This window comes from Eublepharis macularius, chromosome 2, assembly GCF_028583425.1.
Source record: "Eublepharis macularius isolate TG4126 chromosome 2, MPM_Emac_v1.0, whole genome shotgun sequence".
In the NCBI taxonomy this organism is placed as follows: Eukaryota; Metazoa; Chordata; class Lepidosauria; order Squamata; family Eublepharidae; genus Eublepharis; species Eublepharis macularius.
Window position 1 is genome coordinate 107,208,386 of NC_072791.1, and position 20,672 is coordinate 107,229,057.

Here is a 20,672-nt window from a genome sequence, read left to right on the forward strand (position 1 = left end):
TTGAGAACTACTGAAGCATTGAAGTAGAGGGGGGAGACTTTACCGGGGGGAGAAGAGATAAATGCGAATTAATAAGCAGTCAGATTAATATAGATATATATAGGTTAACAAACAGAACATAGAGAAAATAATTAATTATAAGGACTAAATATAAGGATTGACTATCTAGCAATATTTTCTTTCTTTCTGGTAAGTTTTGTACCAAACTGAATGTCTGAAGATATAGATGGGTCAAATTGATTGACTACGTGAGGAGAGATATATAGAATTATTATAAAAAGATAGAATGAGTAATATATAGAGAATAAGTCAAATTGTTTGATATAAATGAATGTATGATCTATATGGTTTATGATATATAGAAATATTTGAAATTGAAAAATGGGATAAATTGTTTATCTAAGATGGAAACAAAGACTTACAGTTTGGGCATACAATGTTAAAAATAGTTAAGGATGTACTGCTTAGAATAATGGAGAATATATATTTGTTTTAGATAGAGGAAGCTAATAAAAGTAAGGGAAAGGGGACAAAGGGTTGGAAAGCTGTTGGAAGTCAACAAAAAGGGGGGGAAAGGGAGGGGGTTAGTGATGACAAAATTGGGGAAAATTGAATGTAAATGTGAAAATAATGGATTCTAACCCAATAAAAATTTTTCAAAAAAAACAAAAAACAAAAAAAATGACTGTGCAGGAGGGTGCTGGAGGAAGAGGAAGAGACTGGTGGGAAAGCCCACATCTCAGCCCCTTCATTCTCAGCCACCTCCAACTGCCCAGCTGAGAGTGGGACACGGTGTGTCTGGCCCGAGCATCTCACAGGAGGTGTCTGTTGAAGGGCATATAAGTGCCTCCCCTGTGCAGTGTGGGGCTCCCATTATCTCTGACATCTGGAATCTGGCAGGGGAGGATGAGAGACTGCTGGGCCGGCTACTGCAAGGCCTTGCTCCACACTGAGGTTCTTGATGTGTTGCACATGGCAGAGCATCGCTGCCACCTTGAGCAGGGAGTTGGATAGCTGGATAGGCGAGGGCCCCGTCACCATGGGATGGTGACGGATGGTGGCAGCAACATGAGGGCAGCAGCGCATCAGGTGAGCCATGAGCGCATTTACTGTGCGGCTCAAACTTCACCTAGTGGTGAAAGATGCGCTTGGGGTGGGCTCCTCCCCAGAACCCCGCAGCTCATCACTTCCGGTATCTCCTGCAGAAATGTCGGAGGCTCACGAGTCACTTCTTGCGCAGCATGACATCCACTCACGAACTGCGCCAGAAGCAGACCAGGACAGGTGTGCCGGAGCACGTCCTGATCTCTGATGTAGTCACTCACTGGAACTCCACCTGTGCCATGCTTGAGCGCTTGGTGGAGCAGCAGGCCGCACTCCAGGCATGGCTCTCAGACAGCGATGCTGTGAGTCAGGTGGGTGAGTTCAGCCGGGAGGATTGGCTCACCATCACCCAGACAGTGGAGGTCCTGAAGCCTTTCAAGGACTTCACTGTATCTGTCTTGTCAGTCACGGCGACCCTGGGTCTGGTCATTCCTTTGGTGCATATGCTACAGAGTTCACTGGCCCCTTTTGTAGACCCAGACACACCACGTGCTGACACTGTTCCAGCGGTGTGCATGTTTGTGAGAAGGCTGCAACAGGGCATAGGTGCCAGGCTAATTTCTCTCACGCAGAAGGAGTAGTACATGTTGGTGAACATGTGCGACCCGCGCATTAAGGGCACTTTTGCTGAGCGGGACGGGTACCTCACCCAAGCCAGAGATGCCCTCTGTTCACGGGTAAGGCATAGGTAGGCCAAGAGGGGCCACCTGTCATCAGAGGGGATGGGCGGGGGGACCCAGCCCTGCAGGTCCCTCTCATGCCCCTTCTGAGCAGGTTCCCCCCGCGGCCATCGCTGGAATGTCCATGGAGATGCTCTGGCGGGCCCTTGGGCATCGTGAGTCGCGTGAGAGAGGATTTGGCAGAGGCAGTGGTCAGGGACTACCTTGCAGAGCCCTGCAAGTTGCTGTCCACTGATCCGGAGCTACTGGGCCAAGAAGGAAGTGGTGTGGCCGGACCTCTCCCTCGAGGCACAGCGGCTCCTCTCATGCCCTCCAATGAGCGTGGAGAGTGAGTGTGTCTTTTCCTATTCGGGCAACATTGTCAGCCCACATCGTTCTCACCTTCTCCCATGGAGAGTTGAGCAGTTGGTCTTCCTGAAGGTCAACTCTCTGCTCTTTGATTTCTCAGGAGTAGATTTCCAGAGTGACTGAGGTGAGCCCTCCTTGTGGCTTGCATTCTCTGCGAGTCTAGGACCTGGGGAATCACGCTCTCCCTTACTTTAAACTTGTAGAATTAGATAAAAATGGCCAGCAGGAGGAGGATGGGGCTCAGTGGCAAAGGGAATGCACCTTGCAATTTGGCTCCCCCCGAACCAGGAATTAAAAAAATGACCCAAAACTGTCACAGACCCCGTAGGCACAAATTCTGATAAATAACAACATGCTCCAGAAATGTTGATTGCCACTGGAGGGAGAGATAGGTCAGATAGGGACTGGTTAGGTTAGTGAGACTAGCTATGCTGTTATTTAATGTTTTTAAATGTTTTCTAATGTTATTGCATGCTGTTAAAATGTTCATGTTGAAGGGGTGGGGGAGGAGTGGGGCAGGTTGGGATGATGCGGGTGAGGGCCAGCTGATGATGAAGGCTACATCACTGGCTCACAGGTGTTTTCCATTTCAGGCTGAAGCTGGCAGGGGTGGGGGGAGAAACACTGTAACTGTGCTCCACAAATGCCATTGTGTTGTGCTTGTGGCTAGGTACTGTTCTGCTGGTGTTTCCCCACTGGCTGAACTGAAAGCCCAACTGTAGGAAATGACAATGGTTCTGCTGGACTAAGTTGCAAGAGGGCCCCCCCTTTCATTTTGGTTTGGGAGGAATGGATGCTTGCCTTCATGCTGTGCCAAGAAATAAAGTGTTTTTTTTTTTTAATAAATTTTTTATTTTTCATAGCTACAAAACACTACACAAAACTATCACAAGAAAAGGGGAGAGGGAAGGGACAAAGGGGGGGGTGGAAAAAGAAAAGGGGGGGAATGAACTACAAACACTAAACACTACACTTCAATGTTTCCCTTCATACTGTCATAATACAAAAATAGCTCCATAAAATAATGATGGAGTGGTTAATCATACAGAGAATAAACATTTCAAATTCTAATTAAACTTTCCTCCCCCTTCTAGGTCCCGGACGCAATTCTCTCTGTGCAACTGCTGTTGCGATGCTCTCCTCCTCCCCCCCCCCTCCGGCTCCTCCTTTTCTTCGTTCTTGGTGCAGCAGAGTTCTGGGTTTTTATTCTCAAAATCCTTAGAAATAAAGTGTTTTTGAAAGAAACTGTGTGTGTGTGTGTTTCTGAATCTGTCATGATTGGGCCCCATTCATGCCACAAGTTGCTATACCATAGCTGTGCATTGATTGCCAAATGACTTTGCTGTGCCTTGATGTTATATATTGCAGTTGTTTTAATCTAACTTCCTTTCAAAGGCTTGGGACACCTGTTATCACTTCTGAGGCTGTCTCAGTCAGCACTGTGGCCTTGGCCAGAGGTGTATGCCAGACTTGTTTAGATTTGTTGTCTTCATGTATTTTCCCATCTATGGACAATGCTTATTTTCTGGAATAAAGCCTTTCAACCAAGAACTTCAGTGGGCTTGATGTGGGGGTATAGAGGTTTGCCTACCATAGTATAAGGACCTTAACTGACAGATTCTCTGATTTGAAGTAAGCTGAGGTACTATTGTGTGGGGGACTGGTGTGATGTCTTGTGTTGTGCCTTCATGCTGTGTAACTTAAATCCAGTAAAGAAATAAAGTGTTTTCGCAAGTAATTGTGTTTGTGTGATTCTCTGATTTAAAGTAAGCTGAGGTATTATTGTGTGGGAGATTGTTATGATGTGTCACACTAGTGTGCCTTTAAAGCTGTAACTGAAAGTTAAAAAATATTTTTTTTAAACTTTATTCAATGTGTGTTATTCTCTGGTATGAAGGTTATTTCCCATCATAGGGAACAATGGAAAGTGGCTGAGCAGCCTGCTCTGAGGGTGGTGGGGGAACTTTGGGGAGGGTGTCTGTGGTTCAGGTGTGCTTTTCCAGGGACAAACTTGCACTCACGAGTGTACCCTCCACTGTGGCACCCCTGGCCTGTGCGTAATTGCCCTGGGAAAGACTTTAAAAGTTCCCAATATAGGGAACAATGGGGAGTGGCTGCCCAGTGTGCTCTGAGGTTGGCAGGGAACTTGGGGGAGAATGACTTTGGGTCTGTGGGGCAGTTGGGGGGTAGATTTAAAGGGGGATTAGGCCTGTGGCCATAGATGCCACATTCCATGTATTCTTGTGACTGGCCAGTTACTGCAGGGGTGGTTAGGTTTTGGGGTGTGTGTGGTTCTTCTGATGGGTTGATTGGGGTGTGTGGTGTAGCCGGGCTGTGGCTGTGGCCATTGGTAGCCCCAATCCATGTGTTTCTGCTGTGTGGAAGTTTTCCCTGCAGTAGAAAGAATTGAATAGTGTGGGGGTGGGAGAACCACCTTTGGGAGGCCATGAGATGGCCCCCAAAGTGCAATCTCCCTGAAACTTGGAGGGTGGGAGGAGAGGTAGGAGGGTCCCCTGAAAATTGGGTGCATTTTGCCACCCAAAGCCACCTAGAAAATTCACTTGTTTTTCCCCATAGGGAATAATGGAGAGTGGAGGAGGATGGGGGTACTTTCTTTGAGGGGCCATAACATGGCTCCCCGAAGTCCAAATTTTCTGAAATTTGGGGGGTCATTACAGGAGAGTTAGGAGAAGGTCCCCACCAAGTTTGGTTTGCTTCCTAAAGAAATTGCCCTCCCCTGGCTCCCGGAAAGCCAGGAGCATTTTCCCCATAGAGAATAATGGCCTGTGGCATGCAATTACCTGATTTTCGATTGTACCATGAAGCAATATGTTTGGTATGGCTAAAACAATGGGTGTCCTTATCCAATCATAAGTTGTTAAATTTGGAAGGTTATAACAAACTTTTTGGATAGCATGCATACTCATGGTATGATAAGTATAAAATGGACGAAATGTTCCAACACCATTACTTGAGAAGAAATCTATTGTTAACTTGGTTAAAATACAAAAAATTTATAGAACAAGAGAAACCAATGTGGATTGTTCCAGCAGAAGTAATTAACCCGAATTTGGAACATAAAGGAGATGAATGGCTTACTTATAAAGAACTATTTAAAACCGAAAACAACGAGCTGAAACTTAAATCAAATGAAGAACTACCATTTAAATATGGCTGGCTGCAATATCAACAAATTAAAGACTTATTTGAATCAGATCAAAGGAAGGCAGGCTTTAGAAATAAAAACTCAGAATCAGAAGAACTTTTATTGGGGGATAACAACAAAATAATCTCCAAAATGTATAAATTATTGTTAAAATGGTATACTGAAGATGAGACAATTAAGGTTCAAATGGTAAAATGGGCAATAAATTGTAACAATGAGATTATGGTGGAGGCATGGGAACAGTTGTGGAAAAATACTTTAAAAATTTCAACACGTACCAGTATTAAAGAGAATGGCTATAAAATGATATATAGATGGTATTTAACACCGAAAAAGTTAGCCATTGCTAATAAGCAGCTATCCAACAAGTGTTGGAAATGTAAAGAGCATGAAGATTCTCTATTTCATATGTGGTGGCCTTGTGATAAGGCTAGAGACTTTTGGTCTAAAATATGTACTGAAATGTCCTTAATACTCCAAAATAATGTAGTTAAGAATCCAGAAATGTTATTGTTATCTTTGCATTTAGAAGATATTAATAGAAGGGATAGAGTAATACTGTACTATATGACAACGGCGGCAAGAATTTTGTATGCACAATATTGGAAGAAAGAAGAAATACCGAAAACTGAAGAGTGGATACAAAGAGCGCTATATATGGCGGAAATGGACAAATTAACAAGGAAACTGAGAGAGCAAGATCCAAAGGAATTTTTTGAGGACTAGGGGAAATTGAAAAAATACTTAGAAAAAAGATGGGATGTTAAAGGACAATTATGGTCTTTTGAGTGTTATTAAGTAAGATAAGACATACTGTAATTCCTTACCATTAAGTTTAAAATGACAACTAAGAGATAGTATTTGGAACAGAAACGGGGGGTTGTAGTGCTGTTGGAAGTCAATAGAGGAAAGGGGGAGGGGAGGGGTGGGGAGCATACACTATATAGGGGATAATTAGTATGTATTAACACTATGTATGATAACCATCCAATAAAATTTATTTTTTTAAAAAAGAGAATAATAGCCAAATCTTTACGAAGCAAACCTGAATCTTTCTGAATCGGGCATTCCAAAGTGGCTTGCTGCTTCGGATTCCCTTTATTCTGGATTTTTTTTCTGATTTGGGAATTCTGAATCACCCTGGCCCTGCACACCCCTGGTGTGGACATTCTCTTCATATAAATTTCACTGATGAGAAGCTAAATGAGAATATTGCATTGAACACTTAGTATCCTGACACAAAGCATTACTTACTTTAACAATTTTCTTTTTCTCTCAGCAGCAGACGTCATTGCCATGTAAGATGGTCTCTCATGTATAGGACCTGGGTGTCTATTTAACAAGGAAGGAAGGCCAAGTCTGAAATAATAAAAAGGATTGTGAAAAATGCACTGATTATTTATTTGAATTATATACTTTTAATTTTTTATGTAGAAAAAGAGAACTGGTAATAAACTGAAAACAGAAAGCAATATGAATATAGACAGTAGCAGTTTCCCAGATTTCAGAATCTCTTTTTGAAAAATCACCAGCACTGCTATTGGCATGCATATTTTCATCAAAGAATTTCTCTGCACATTTAATGGAAAGGCTTCTATTTTGTCCCTCCACAAGCCACTGCAGAGAGCACAAACAGTTGCTTGGAGAAGCTTAAGAGCAAATGGCTCAATATCACCCAGTGAGCTTCATGGCTGAGTGGTGATCTGAACTTGGGTCTCCCCAGTCTCATTCTAGCATTGCAACTACACTTTTGTCTCTTCTGACTATACAACCAGTGCATTTCACTGAGTGACCCAGCATTCAAACACTGGATGGTTGAATCCAATGCCCTCTCAGCAGAATACAGATTTAGCCCCTTGTCCTCTTCCCCTCCAGCAGTCCTTTCTAACCTTAGGAAAGCTGAGCTGATGAAAGAGAGAGGAAAGGGCAACTTTGCCCCATTTTTCCTACTGCATGTATACTTGTAAACTCCACAAAGTTCCCATGATCAGGCCTGGGCCACTTCCAGCTTGTGAGGCCTCTTGCTATAATAAATAGATTTTTTTTAAAAAAATGACACATGGTATAAATAAAGATAAGTTGTGAAACTTATGAAATGCCAAAAAAATTAAAAACTCTTTTAAAATTTGAGATCTCCTTTGAGTTTGAGGCCCAGGCTGAAACCTGCCTCCCATGACTGGCTCTGCAATGATGGTGGAAATGAACTTTCCTGGGGTCAGAAAAGAATCCTAGAAGGTTGGGAACAAGGCAAACATCTGCAATCCTTGTTCCCAATAGACCAGTTGGATGTGGTGACTTGCTAATTTTCTAATAGACTGTCATCGCTTTTTGATTCATTTCTTCAGACCCTTATGACGTAATGTGTGTAAGATTGCCATAAATGTTTTTTTCATTTGTTTAAAAATTTATTTGTGCAAAGCCGAAAGAAAGAAAAGAAACAACAACAAAACAAAGATGGCAACTCTATACATAAGCTTCTATAAAACATCTCCTGATATCTTTTTAAAAAGTCCATATGCAATCGTCATCTATATGCAATATGCTCAAATGTTGATAATTTTATAAATCCTCAATCCAATGAATTATGGGAAGTGGGATTTTGTCTTTTAATGCTGTAGAATAAGTCTTTTAGCAAGAATAAGGGCACAGAGGGTCTATTTCTGTTGACCATTGGTTAGGTTTCTTGAGACAAAAGTGCCATAAATGTTGTAACTGAGTACATAATTCTTTGACAGGTAGTTTAAAATGTATTTGTTTTATTTATGTCATTGACAGGCAGTTTAAAAGGTAAGGATGTTAGCTGGGAGGGTGGAAAGTATAGGCTTGTAAAGTGAAATAACTCTTGAGTGACTAAATGAGATTGGTTCTTCCTATGTGAGACAGCACACGACAGGGGATGAAAGTGTTCTGACTGGAGGAAAGGATGCGATTACGGTGGAGACATATACTAAAAAGAACTTAAGAAAAAAGGTAGTTCGTTTTAGGTATTTCTAGGTAGGGCTAGGCAAGGCCGGTCGGGTTAATAAATAAGGTGAGGTGGTTAGGAAGGGAAGATACTAGCAATAAGATTATACAGGATTAGGCTATCGTTTTGTAGTTTTCCCTCTGACTTACTTTGCATTTTTAATTATTGAACTGGGGGTTCAAATAAATGACTGAATGCTCTGAATTCTCTCTTTCGTAAAATCAAGTTTTATTTTTAATTTTTTTAAAAAAAAACATTGTCTCCAATAATTCTTCTGATCTTGGAGATTAAAGTTTTCAGGTGTAACGCTCATCCTGCTTGGCCTTAATTACCAAATTCAGGGATTTAACTGAATGTGGATCCAGTGTGGCCTTTGTGGCAGCACTGTTTGTGGGGATTAAAGAACAGGAAACAAACTCTACTCCAGTGAGGAAGTGTCACAACCTCCCTGAAAAAGAATGGCTCAAGTGTTTTTTGCAGTGAAAAACAATACAAATACTTCATTTAGCAATTCTGCAATCTCCCTATTCATTTTCAATAAACCTTTCACATTTTTGTCATCTATCTACCTCCTTGAATGGCTTGCTTCTGATGCATTTTAAGGAATGTTTAGGGCCTGTCTTAATGTTTTTAGCAATATGCTCCCTGAAATGTTTTTGTTTGCCTTATTGCCAACGTACAGTTGTTTTGCCAGAGTTTGGGCTCATGAAGGGATTGAACAACAGAGACACAGGACAAGTCTATCATTGATCCTGATCACATTTTATCAATTCAGGCACAAGTTTCAGTGGCTTTAAACTCTTGAGTTTACCAGCATACCTCAATATGTGAAATTAACTGAAGCCCATGCTAAACTCAGAACAGCAAGTAAATAAAAGTACCTTTCTAAAACATTTCTGGCTGTATTGGTTGAATGTGACTTGCTTTCCTGTTCTTCAGAAGAGGGTTCATCTAAATTTCCTATGTTACTTTCATAAAGAGTAACTGTGGAGTTCATGTGGCACTCTGGACTCACGTTGCATGCAATATCCTTATGGCTCTCCTCTTTTAATGGTACCTGGATTTGTACTGTACAACTACTTCTTTCTTGAAGGTTTGCAGTATGAAATGCTTGCTTTACCACAGTCTCAGAATACAGGTCCTCTTTTGGCATCTTGCAAATCTCAGGTGTATATACAATTGGTCGAAGTGCCTTGCTAAGGGAATCCACCAAGTGATTAGGACTTGACTGACTGCAATGTTCAGGACTTTGTGCCATCAGGGGAGAATCCATCAATTTCCGCCTTGTTCTTTTCTGAGGAGGCATTTTGTGCTGTATCTCATGTTGAACATTTGTTTTGACTTTTTCTGATGACATACCTGAAGGTGTACCTAGTTCAAGACAAATAATATTGTTTAAATAATTGTGCTACACTTTTATAATTTAGAACTTATCTTTGCTAACCTGAGGAGGGATTTCTGATGAGGAAAAAAATCTTTTTGATCAATTTTTATACATAATCTTTTAACCTGTCTCCAAAAGCTTTGGCTAAAAGAATAATATACACAGTTTTGTAAAAATGACAGCCCCAATCCTGGGTTATTCATTTCACCAGTAAATTAGTACCTTTTTATTGACCGGAAAATTATTTGAGGTACTTGGCAACAGCAATCTAGTGTTTCTGTCCAAAACATTTACCTAACCTATATCTTAATGACAATCTTCTGAAGTGATAAACTTTACAACTAATGGGTTAGAATCAGTGATGCACAAATGGAAAAAGAAATCTACTTAGCATAGGTCCCTCTGCAGAAGAGATTGTGCAAGATCTCCTGCTCATATATGCAATGATATACCCACACTGATCTTACGCAACTAACTCCTCCCCCTGCAAGCAGAAATAAAGTAAACTTGATAAGTGCAAGTTGCTACTGTGGCCTTTTTGAATTTCTTGTGCAAGAGGAAATTTTGCAGAGGATGCAACCAGTCTTTAGAACCATTAAAGAACCATAGGGAGGGAATCAGTTAACGGAAATACCTGTTTAGGAAAAAAAACTTGAGTAGCTTAAATGTTATATTCAAATAAATTCAAAGCTGTATGCAGAGATTATTTTATTGGAATAATACCTTTAAAAATGTAAATACAATATAGCATGCACTCCCTTACACTGTTTAATTTTAAGGAAAAAACCATGCAGGATAGGTCAAGAACGTGGCTGTCTTGTCATCTAATTTAACAGAATTTAACTCTCTTTCACAGAAATCATCTTATTACTTGCTAATTCCATGTCAAATTAGTGTTCATAATATCCCTTCCACCATGTGTCAAGAAACATAAGTAACAGTTTTAGTTTTGATTTGACCTGAATGTAAATTTATAACAATTATTTGGATTATTAGATGAATTTGTGGTTTCATCCCCCCATCCCTGGTTTACAAATCGACATACATGTATCTTTCACAAAGTAATCACTTGAAAAAATATTAATTACAACTGGAAATAGCATTTATTTATTGTTATTAATTTTATGAAACATTAATATTTAGAAGCGGAATATTTTCTGATCCATATTAAGTGAACTTCAGAGGACATACTCTCAATGACCTCTAGAGCTGTAGCAAAATCTGTAGAGTGTACCCTGTGCTACTAATCTAACAATATTTAAGAATCTGCCAAAATTTATAATCTGCCAGTCAGATCTCTAGTTCAAATCTCATTTATTTCATAAACTCAGTGGTTGACTTTAAGCAAGGTACAATTACAAGCTTAGCACCCCAACCCCGACCCAATATATGAAAAATATTGTCATATGTCATTTCAACAGGATTTGAGTCTAGTGGTACCTTAGAAACCAACAAGATTTTTAGAGTGTAAATTTTCAATAGTCAGAGCTCCCTTCTTCAGACTCTGACTCTCAAAAGCTTACACTTGTTGGTCTCTAAGGTGCCACTGGACTCAAATCCTGTTGTTCTACTGCAGACCAACATGGCTACCCACCTAAACTATACCCCATTTCAAACATTTTGACTCATCTTTATATACTTTTCAGGCTTTGTAGATGGCTCATAATTAAATTAAAAGTAATAAAAAATGAGCAGTAAATCCAGCTAAAAAGAAAAACAACCACCACCACCTCAAGTATTGCCAACACATGTTCACAAACTGCAAGCCATCACAAATTACCACAGCTTTGAGTAAATAAAAACCCTTTATTCAATGCTGACAGGTCAATGAAGTAGCACTTGAGGAAGAGTGTCAGGGTGCCACAAATGATAATGCTGTGTCCACCTTACTGTTGAAACAATAACCACCCAGAGCAGGCGCCTTGTTAGAAATTAAAACCTGGAAAGGTTCATATGCAAGCAGCCCTTGAGAAATTCTGGGCTTAGATCACTTAAGGCTTCACAATTCTAGGTTTGACCTTTAAACTGAACTCAGAAACAAATGTAAGTAGCAAAGTACTTTCAACACTGGCCCGACATGATTAGTTCTATGGAATCCAGTCAGCAATCCAACTCCTTAGTTTAAACTACTGGAGTTTTTGAATGCTTTCTGTAGGCAGCTCCATACATAACATGCTACAGCAATTTAACCTGGAATTTATCAAGTACCATAAAGTGTGCTTTTTATACAGTTTTAAGTATTACTGATACTATGTATGTGCTCTAAGCACTTAGGAAAACAAAATATTTTTTATAGCCAAGAATCAAAGTTACCTGCTAAGATCTCAAAAGTAGTTAGAAAGAAAAAAAAACAGGGTATTTAAATATTCATTCCATATGTTGTATTATTAGTTTACTTAGGCTCCTAATCCTACATTCCAGGAAGTAAGCCCAATTGAATAAAATGGGATGAACTTCTCAGTAGACCTGTTTAGGATTGCTTATTTACTTAGTTAAACCAATATTTTGCATTAGTTTCCAATGCCATCTTGAAATAGGCAATTAAATTTATCCTTCCTATAAATACTAATTCTGAAACAGCTGCTGCTTCATTTTTATATATGCAACTCTACAATCAAATACCAAGGAGTCACTACAAAAAGATAGCACTACAACTGAAATGTTAACTCCAATACTAACAATAGTTGGTATAACAGCAGGAATCAAATAAGATATGATCAGGAAACATCCTCAGATGAGACTGACAAACAATACAAAATAATCGAGGTGTCAGGAAGCATTAGCAATACAATAGAATTTTCAAGAATCCAGATACCACCATCCAGGTCAACCAGAGCACTACTTGCAACTGTTAGTGGTTTTGAGTCCTCCCTGGAGAAAAGTAGCCCAAAGATGTATGATATAAAATCTCTGGCTGCAGAAAAGAGGACTGATTGTAGAATGTAAATATACATGCTAAAATATCATTGTCCGAAGGAGGTTTTTAGGATTAGATGACCTACAACAAATCCATAACATAGTGAATCAGACCATTTTTTCACTAAAGTTAGAATGACTGGCAAAGTCTCTCCAGGGTCTCAGAACACATCACCTCCTTTGTGGTCCTTTTAAACAGGAAGTACCAGGGATTGAAACTGGGACCTTCTGTATGCAAAGCAGAGACTCTTCCACTGAGTAACAGAACCTCCCCTTTATAGGCTCTGACTCAGGGTATATATTTTATAGGCATAAAATCCTTAAAACTATGACTGAATAAAAATGGTGTGTTCTGAGTTCTATGCAGCAGCAAGGTTAAACAGACTATATTTTGAATGTGTATATTTTACTGAAAAGAAGTATACATATTTAGTCAGAATGCAACAGTTTATACAGATTTTTCCACAGTTGGAAATAATCCTATTATTCTAGCTTTATACATTTTAGTCTTTCAACAATCCAACATTGTGTTTCTAGTCAATAAAAATAAACTTCAGACAACCAAAATATTTATTCTTCAAAATCCTATGGCAAGAAAAACCAGATTTTAAGAGTAATCATCCAGGCCTCCAAATCATAACATTTTGAACAGCCACTTTTCTGAATGTCAACAATATACTTTGCCAAGGGAATCCAATTATAATCTTTCAAACAGCTATCCATTAAACATTTTAGGCCATAATTTAAAATATTAATTTCTGTGGCATTGTTCTAGCTTATGCATCTGAAAGTGTGCATTTCGGGGAAAAAGCAGTGGTTGGTTGGTGCTGATACATTACAGCAATAAGGTTCTATTTTCGGGGAGGGGGGGAGTTTGTTTACTGTAAGCCACTAGGGTTTTGCAAAATGTTCTAAGAGCAACTGGGAAGGAAGTCTATGAGAAATAAACATTTTCATGAGAGTGCCAAGTTTTAGAAGCTTCTCCAAGACCAAGTACTGAAAACACTTTGAAAATAACCGTAAATGTAAGCTTTTAAACTATAAACTAGATAGGTAGAGAACACAAGTAGTATTGCCAACATTAATAATTTGTTGAACGCCACAATGAGCCATATTTCATACTATACTAGAAGTACATTAATAAAAAGGGTCTCTACATTGTACAAACAGAAAGCCAAAAAGAAAAAAAACCCCTCTGGACTTAAAATAGTAACTTAATGTCACAGTTTACAATCCACAGAAAATAACTTGTACTTCTAGTTTCTCCTGCCATTATCTCAACAAATGTGGAAGTATTCCAAATACAAATGGATGCTCCCATATGTCTCCTTGGAAGAGGAGATTCATATGTAGTTAGATTTGGGGACAAAAAAAAAGATGACCTAACAGCACTTGTATATCTGTGCTCAACTCCACTTTTGTTTTTCAGATTTCAGGACCAAGATATACTAAAGGGCTTTGCAGAATGAACAGGAGACAGACAAATCAACCACCTTAGAACAAAACATTACTATATCATAGTAATTACTCATGAAATTTCAGATTGAAAGAAATCCTTCCAATCTAATTGAATTAAACATTGTATTTTAGAGGTGGCAACTGATGGCAGTTTTCTGTATACTACTTAACAGTTCATTATCGTATTCTATCTAAATCTCATTTTTCTGCCATCAATGAACTCAAGGCACTCTTCAGGAGATGCCCCATCCAGGCACTGACCACACAACAGCTGCTTAGCTTCAAGCAAGGTTTCTGTATCATGTGTTTTCCAACTATACGTAAAGTGCATGTGACAACGGTGACAAAGTAAGTCTGTGACTGAGCCAACATTTGAATTAGGGACTTCCCAGCTAAATCACATTTTTGATGGTACTGAATTCTTGTTATCCAACTAAAAGAGCATATGAAAGTTCTCTAGTCGCATAAGCTTTTAGTTAATTGGAAATAATATTAAAGGTTCCAGTTTATACAAAATTGTTCCAGAGGAGTTAGCCGTGTTAGTTTGTAGTCGCAAAACTGTAAAAAGTCCAGTAGCACCTTTAAGACTAACCAACTTTTTTGTAGCATAAGCTTTCAGGAACCACAGCATGGAGGGTATGATACACTCCATGCATCTGACGAAGAGAGCTGTACTCGAAAGCTTATGCTACAAATAAGTTGGTTTGTCTTAAAGGTGCTACTGGACTCTTTACTATTATAAAATTGTTTATATTCTTCTGAGAAGAAAACAACATTGCGCATACAAAGCACCAAAATATATTTTTCGTATATATTTTAACTTGACACACACAAGGAATCAAGCATGAAGGTGTTTAAATAAATACATTTTCTCTTTTAATTTAAGAATTTTTGGATAGCCTTTGGAATGCTATGTCATGCCTCTGGAAATATTTACCCCAAAGGAACTAACTTAACAAGAGGGGAATGTACAAATGCAAGAGATATATAATGAAAAGCTAGTAGTATTTAACAAACATGAGTCAGAGTCAGGTTCATGTTAAAAAGGCATTGAGAAATGGGATTAGTTCTAATTGGGTTTGGGGCAAAATAATGCACTAGGATTTTTCCTCTTCCAGAACTCATGTTAATCCATGCATATTTCTGGAAATAGCGCTAAATCAAGACTGCTAGGCTGTTTAGCTAAAATGAAATCAAATATTAATATATTCATTTCAATAAACATATCTGGGCTTCCAGTGATTGATCCAATTACTCTCCTAATAATAAATTTTGATTCTTTTAACAGCTTTCTGACTCATGGAATTCCGAGCTGCAAATGTTGCCTAGTGAATGAATTCCTGCTATTTAATATTCATGTGACCCAAAGGCGTTATTATGCTGGGCAATTTAATGACATTCTTAAAGCAATAATGACGATGTGAAGAGGCTACAAAACAGCTTGCATTCAAAAAATGGCAACATGGTCATTAGTACTATGCTATTATTCAAGATGCAGAAAGGAAGTCGTCCAAGGGCAGTGTGAATGGAGGGTGCTTACTGTACATGATGAATCTTCCAGATAAGAGAGAAAGACACTGACAGACCTGTGATTAAAGTCAGTCTTTTAACTACTTGAGGAATTCATAGCAATTAGATCATCAATTTAGAAATAAATTGGTGCTGCTTTTGGTCAGTAAAGGAAGTAATAAACACTTCCCCCTCCTTTTAAAAATGGATTTTCCCTCCCTCCTTGCTAATGCACAGCAAAGCTTAAAGAAATGGGATGCCTGAAACTATGCCAAGAAACTTCATCATGAAAAGACCAGGAAGTGCTGGACTGTGAGTGGAGTTGTTGCTCATATGCTTCTCACACATAGGGAAAAGCTCCTACCACAGCATCAATCAAAATCCTGCTATGAGAGCCTTGACTGTCACTCTTAACTTAGAGCTTGTGTTTTAGTTGACTTAAAATAATTTACGTTGCACTCAGTGGCAGGAGTTAAATATCACAGCTGCATCTGAGTTTGAAATCTGCTATAAATATGCACTGCTTCTAGCCTAGCCTTCTCTTCCCTTCTGTCTTGATCTTTTTAGAATTAAAGTAGTTTAAGAACAACACAGGATGTTTTTATTCTTCAGACAAGATTTAACTGTCATTCTCATCCCACAGCAACAAGACTTTGAAGTTCTGAGGGAGGGCTGGCAGGAAGAGAAGTGAAGGACGTCTGAAGGAATTCTGTTATCAAACTAACAATTGGAATTCAAATTGCCCAGAGATCCTTGCTACTGTTATATGGTAGACTGATTGTGTTAAACAGCATGTTTTGTTTAGCTGGTTGCATATAAAACACATACAGGAGCACTGAAATGTGGATATACATTTCTCAAGAGTCAAGTTATCAAAGTTTCAAAATACATCATTTGGCCAGAAAGATTTTTTAACTGATTACACCAACTGCTGATAAAAGTGAAACTCTTAAGTAAAGTCTGAAGAAATACAGGGGGGAAAGGATGGCAGAAACAGAATATTTCATTCTGCCATTATTGCTAAATGCAATGTATTTGCTGCTAACTTGCATCTGAATTCATGAATTTTATCCTTGTTGGTCTATACTCCCCACAATATGAAGCCTCCTTTTCCCCAAAAGAGAATGTTTCCTTGCACTATCAACAGTTTCGTTTCCCCCACCCACCCATCCCTTTCTTTCCTAGTTATTAACAATGCTGCTTTCCCAATAAGCTCATCTGTCATCATTGTTTTCTACCGGCCTGCCAACCTTGATTAGATCACCAGAGCTTCAAATTTTATGTACCTTTCGATACCAACTAATTATTCTTTTATCCCCTTTCTTTTTTATGTGATTTTGTGGAACGCTTAACATACTGTGGGTACCTAACCCCCCCCAACTATTAGCAAGTAATAGAAGAATTTTGTTTAAAAAGGGGGATCAGTATTGGCATAGTATGAATTGAAGCATTCTAACTTTGAAAATGTTATGAGACAGTAAAAAAAGTGTTTAAAAGGTGTGGAAGTAAAAAGGAAAAGGTTTTACATACATTTGTCACTTCTATACTTTAAATTTAAGCATTTCAAAATCTATTTTTTAAACTTCCACTAAGGTGGTAAACCAGACCTTTAATGGCTCTTTGGTGCTTTGTATTTACAAGTTTGTTCTCATCTGTAGCAAGTTTCTAATTTTTTATTCAGACTTTCTAACATAGCCCCATCTTTCTACAAACAGGATAACAATAATTTTATTTTGGACATAATTATACAACAATTATACAGGAATTACCTTAAAACCCAAACAGTTTTAGATTATATTAGTTAGCATTGCCTATAAAACTCGCTACTGAAAAATATAATTCGTTTCCCTCACGGACCTACTTGTTACTCTTGGGAACTCTATATGACCAAATCCCAGGCTACATTTTTTTCATGCAACTGAGACCTGATTAAAACATTTTGTAGACTGTAGAGGCATTTACACTTTCTTGTATCTTCTTAGGTCTGTGTATTCATTCTCTGCAGCTCGTCTGATCTCGTCTGATCAGTAGCTTAGGGAAGGAAAGACTACAGGTTCCCTAGAGAGAGGTCTCCTCTCTCTAGGTCTCCTCTGAGAAGAGGATATGTCCTACTGTGAGTAGGACATATCCTCTTCTCAGAGGATTTGGGAAAGGACCCTAATATCTGCAGGGAAGGACATTTTGCATGACTCAGTGTAAGAATTAGATCACTGCCTACAGAAGGGCATCCTTGGAATTTGGGAATATTTCCTTTCTGTTCATGATCAAATAATGCTCAGTCAATTGATTAGCAATCCATACTCTTCAACGGCTGCTAATCTACTCCTCACATTGTCATCACTGAAAGTATCCTAATGACAAGTAAAAAAAAAAAAAGAAATAAACCCAGCATTTAGGTAAGTAAATTTATGGAAGATACACTCAATGAGACTGTTGCGCCTGATGGCCATCAATCAAATCCCAAGTGATGCTTGTTGGGAAGGCAGAGATCTTAAATGGCATTGTACTCCACACTTTCGATGGAGTTGATTTGATCCTTGCAAACTCAGTTAAGAGCGTAGGGGTTATACTGTATTCAATGCTACTACTAGAAAAACAAGTTACGGCAGTGGCAAAAAATGCTTTCTACAATTTCACTCTAGCCTGGAAGATGGCTTCTTACCTCGGCGTGGCTGACCTGGCCACCTGGATCCATGCTACGGTAACATCAAAACTCGATTACTGTAATGCAATATACATAGGTCGCCCATCTAAGTTAACTAGAAGACTCCAATTGATGCAAAACACTGTGGCCTGACTGTTATCAGAAGCCTTGGTCCGGCATACCTACGGGACTGCTACCCCATGGCAACTTCGCTAATCTGAACAGGGTCTCCTGCAGGTGCCTGCACATGGGTGAAATCAACAGTAGCCCATACACAGGCTTTCTCTTTGGTAGCCCCTTCCTTGTGGAACAGCCTGGCTGAGGAGGTGAGGAGAGCCTCCACTAGTTTTCTGCAAATGATGCAAAACTGAATTATTCAAAAACACTTTTTATTGTAGGGAGGGGGGAGGTCCCAGTTGCTCCGCTAATGAGTTTGAGACCACAGACTTCACCACTATGTTGCCCTATGTACCACTATGTTGCCTTACATACTATCTGTCACTTTAAATATGTGCTCCTATGTCAGCCCTAGAATTGCTTATGTTCTGTTTCAGCATTTCTTCAACTCTGTATTGTTAGAAGTGCTTATGTTACGCCTTTGTAAACTTGTGTTTATTTACCCTATGGCATTGTTTATGAAATTGTCCTTGATCTACTGAATGTACTAATGTCACTCTGTGTAATCTGCCTTGAGTCTCAGTGAGAAAGGCGGAGTATAAATGACATAAAATAAATAAATAAATGTTAGTTTTTATTTCCATTTGTTGCTTTTTAAGGGCATGAAGGAAAAACCTAGGACCTGTCATCTTATTGTTAAGGAGGGGCGAGGAAGATTGTCCCTTCCAATGTGTGGGTGGGTGGGGGGAGAGCAATTTTTGTTAATTTCCTTCCTCATGCTGCAGACTCTGACAACATGCCCAGTGTTGCAGACAGCCACATTCTGTTCCATCAGCAGAGCTCTGCATGTAGTTGGATGGATGCACAAACTTCTTTTACATTTTATTTGCCTATAGTCATTAATAATGCTTCTATTGTTTAGCATTTAAAGTAATTCTTTCATGCCCCTCAACTAAGTTATATTCTTTTTAATAAATCTTTCAATTACAGTTCTAATAAATTAATGCTTTAAGTAAACAATAGACCGTAATTTGCAAGTATAGTAAAAGCTTTGCTATCCAGCACTTACAGAGAATGGGGGCTGCTAGTTAATCAGATGTGCCAGAAGGAAGGAGGGAAGTACTGCTCTGCACTTCTCACTAAGCAGAAGATGGGCAACATCAACTTGTGCTGAGACTGGAAGCAGGTTAAAACTTCTTTTTTCCAAAACAGTGTGGCATTAAAGATCACTCCATAATGAAGTGTGACACAGGGCACTTCAGGGGAAGACAGCTGTGGGCTCACTGGTATCCTACTTTAGAGAACAAGGGGCATTTGCCCCTGGCAAGTAGAGCTGTAATACCCAACTCCCAAGAAGAGGAGCCATCAGTAAATGGAAACTTATGGGACAGTGGACCAATTCTCCATTACTTTTCAGAATTAAAGAAGTTTAAGAACAACTACAGAAGTTTAAGCATGTCAGAAATGGAAGACCAGTTCAGCCGGACATGACATTGGATCCTTTTTTTGGCTAAACAAAATACTTAACCATATTATTACACCATTCAGTTACAAGTGAGCTGACGAGATGCAAACACCATTAAATATTATAACCATCCTGACAGGAAGCCATGGTTCAAACCTAACCTTATTAGTACTGAACCATATATTAATACTAAACCATATAGCTAGTATATAGACATAACTGCATTTTGTATCTACAGAAGACTTTAGCAAAAATAATTTTTTCACTCATAGTAATTTATCCACATTGCACAGCAAAGTAGCAAACTGCACATGCTATCAAACTGAGCTAACATACACCTTTCCAGTTTCACTCCTGAGATGCACATTATTTTATTAAACCACACTGCATATATACTTCATCTTCAGCATAAATAAAATATTACGCTTACCAATTAATTTATCCAAATATAGCATATTTTGGAAAGCCTCTGCAATGTTCCCAAGAGAAGATACGCACAATATTTTACAATATGTGGTTTTTTAAAAAAGCTAGCGTCTTTCAATTCATAAACAGGCTGCAAACCAAAAATCTAGAGCCAAGAAAGGGAAGCGTATAGCTTGTGTTGACAAGTAAAGCCCAGGCAATTAAGTTGGAAGTGAAATAGGGTTTTTAAAATAAGGAGTAATCACCACTGTGTAACAGGTGGCCTGCTTTTTCTGCCGCTGTGCAAAACCCCATTTCCTGTCCAACATCTTGAATAGATTACACACCAAAAATCAATACATTGAGAAGGTGTGATGAGATCTGTACAAATCTTGGTTTGAAATTTGCTTACCAAAGATCACCTTTTCTTTTTAAACGATAAATTTTCTAAGGAACCAATTTCTATAAACTAAGAAATCATTTCATATTGAGTCTTTAAGCAGAACTGGGC

General features: G+C 38.9%; 1 protein-coding gene across 1 annotated transcript in view; it reads right to left on the reverse strand.

The window, feature by feature from the left end:
* KIF18A (kinesin family member 18A) overlaps window positions 1–20,672 on the reverse strand; it is a 141,460-nt gene that overhangs the window by 21,775 nt on the left and 99,013 nt on the right. The window contains exons 14-15 of the mRNA XM_054972147.1: window positions 9,145–9,634; window positions 6,553–6,657 (exon numbers count right to left, since the gene is read on the reverse strand). Of these exons, the coding sequence (XP_054828122.1) occupies window positions 6,553–6,657; window positions 9,145–9,634 (595 nt within the window). The remainder of the gene's footprint in view (window positions 1–6,552; window positions 6,658–9,144; window positions 9,635–20,672) is intronic.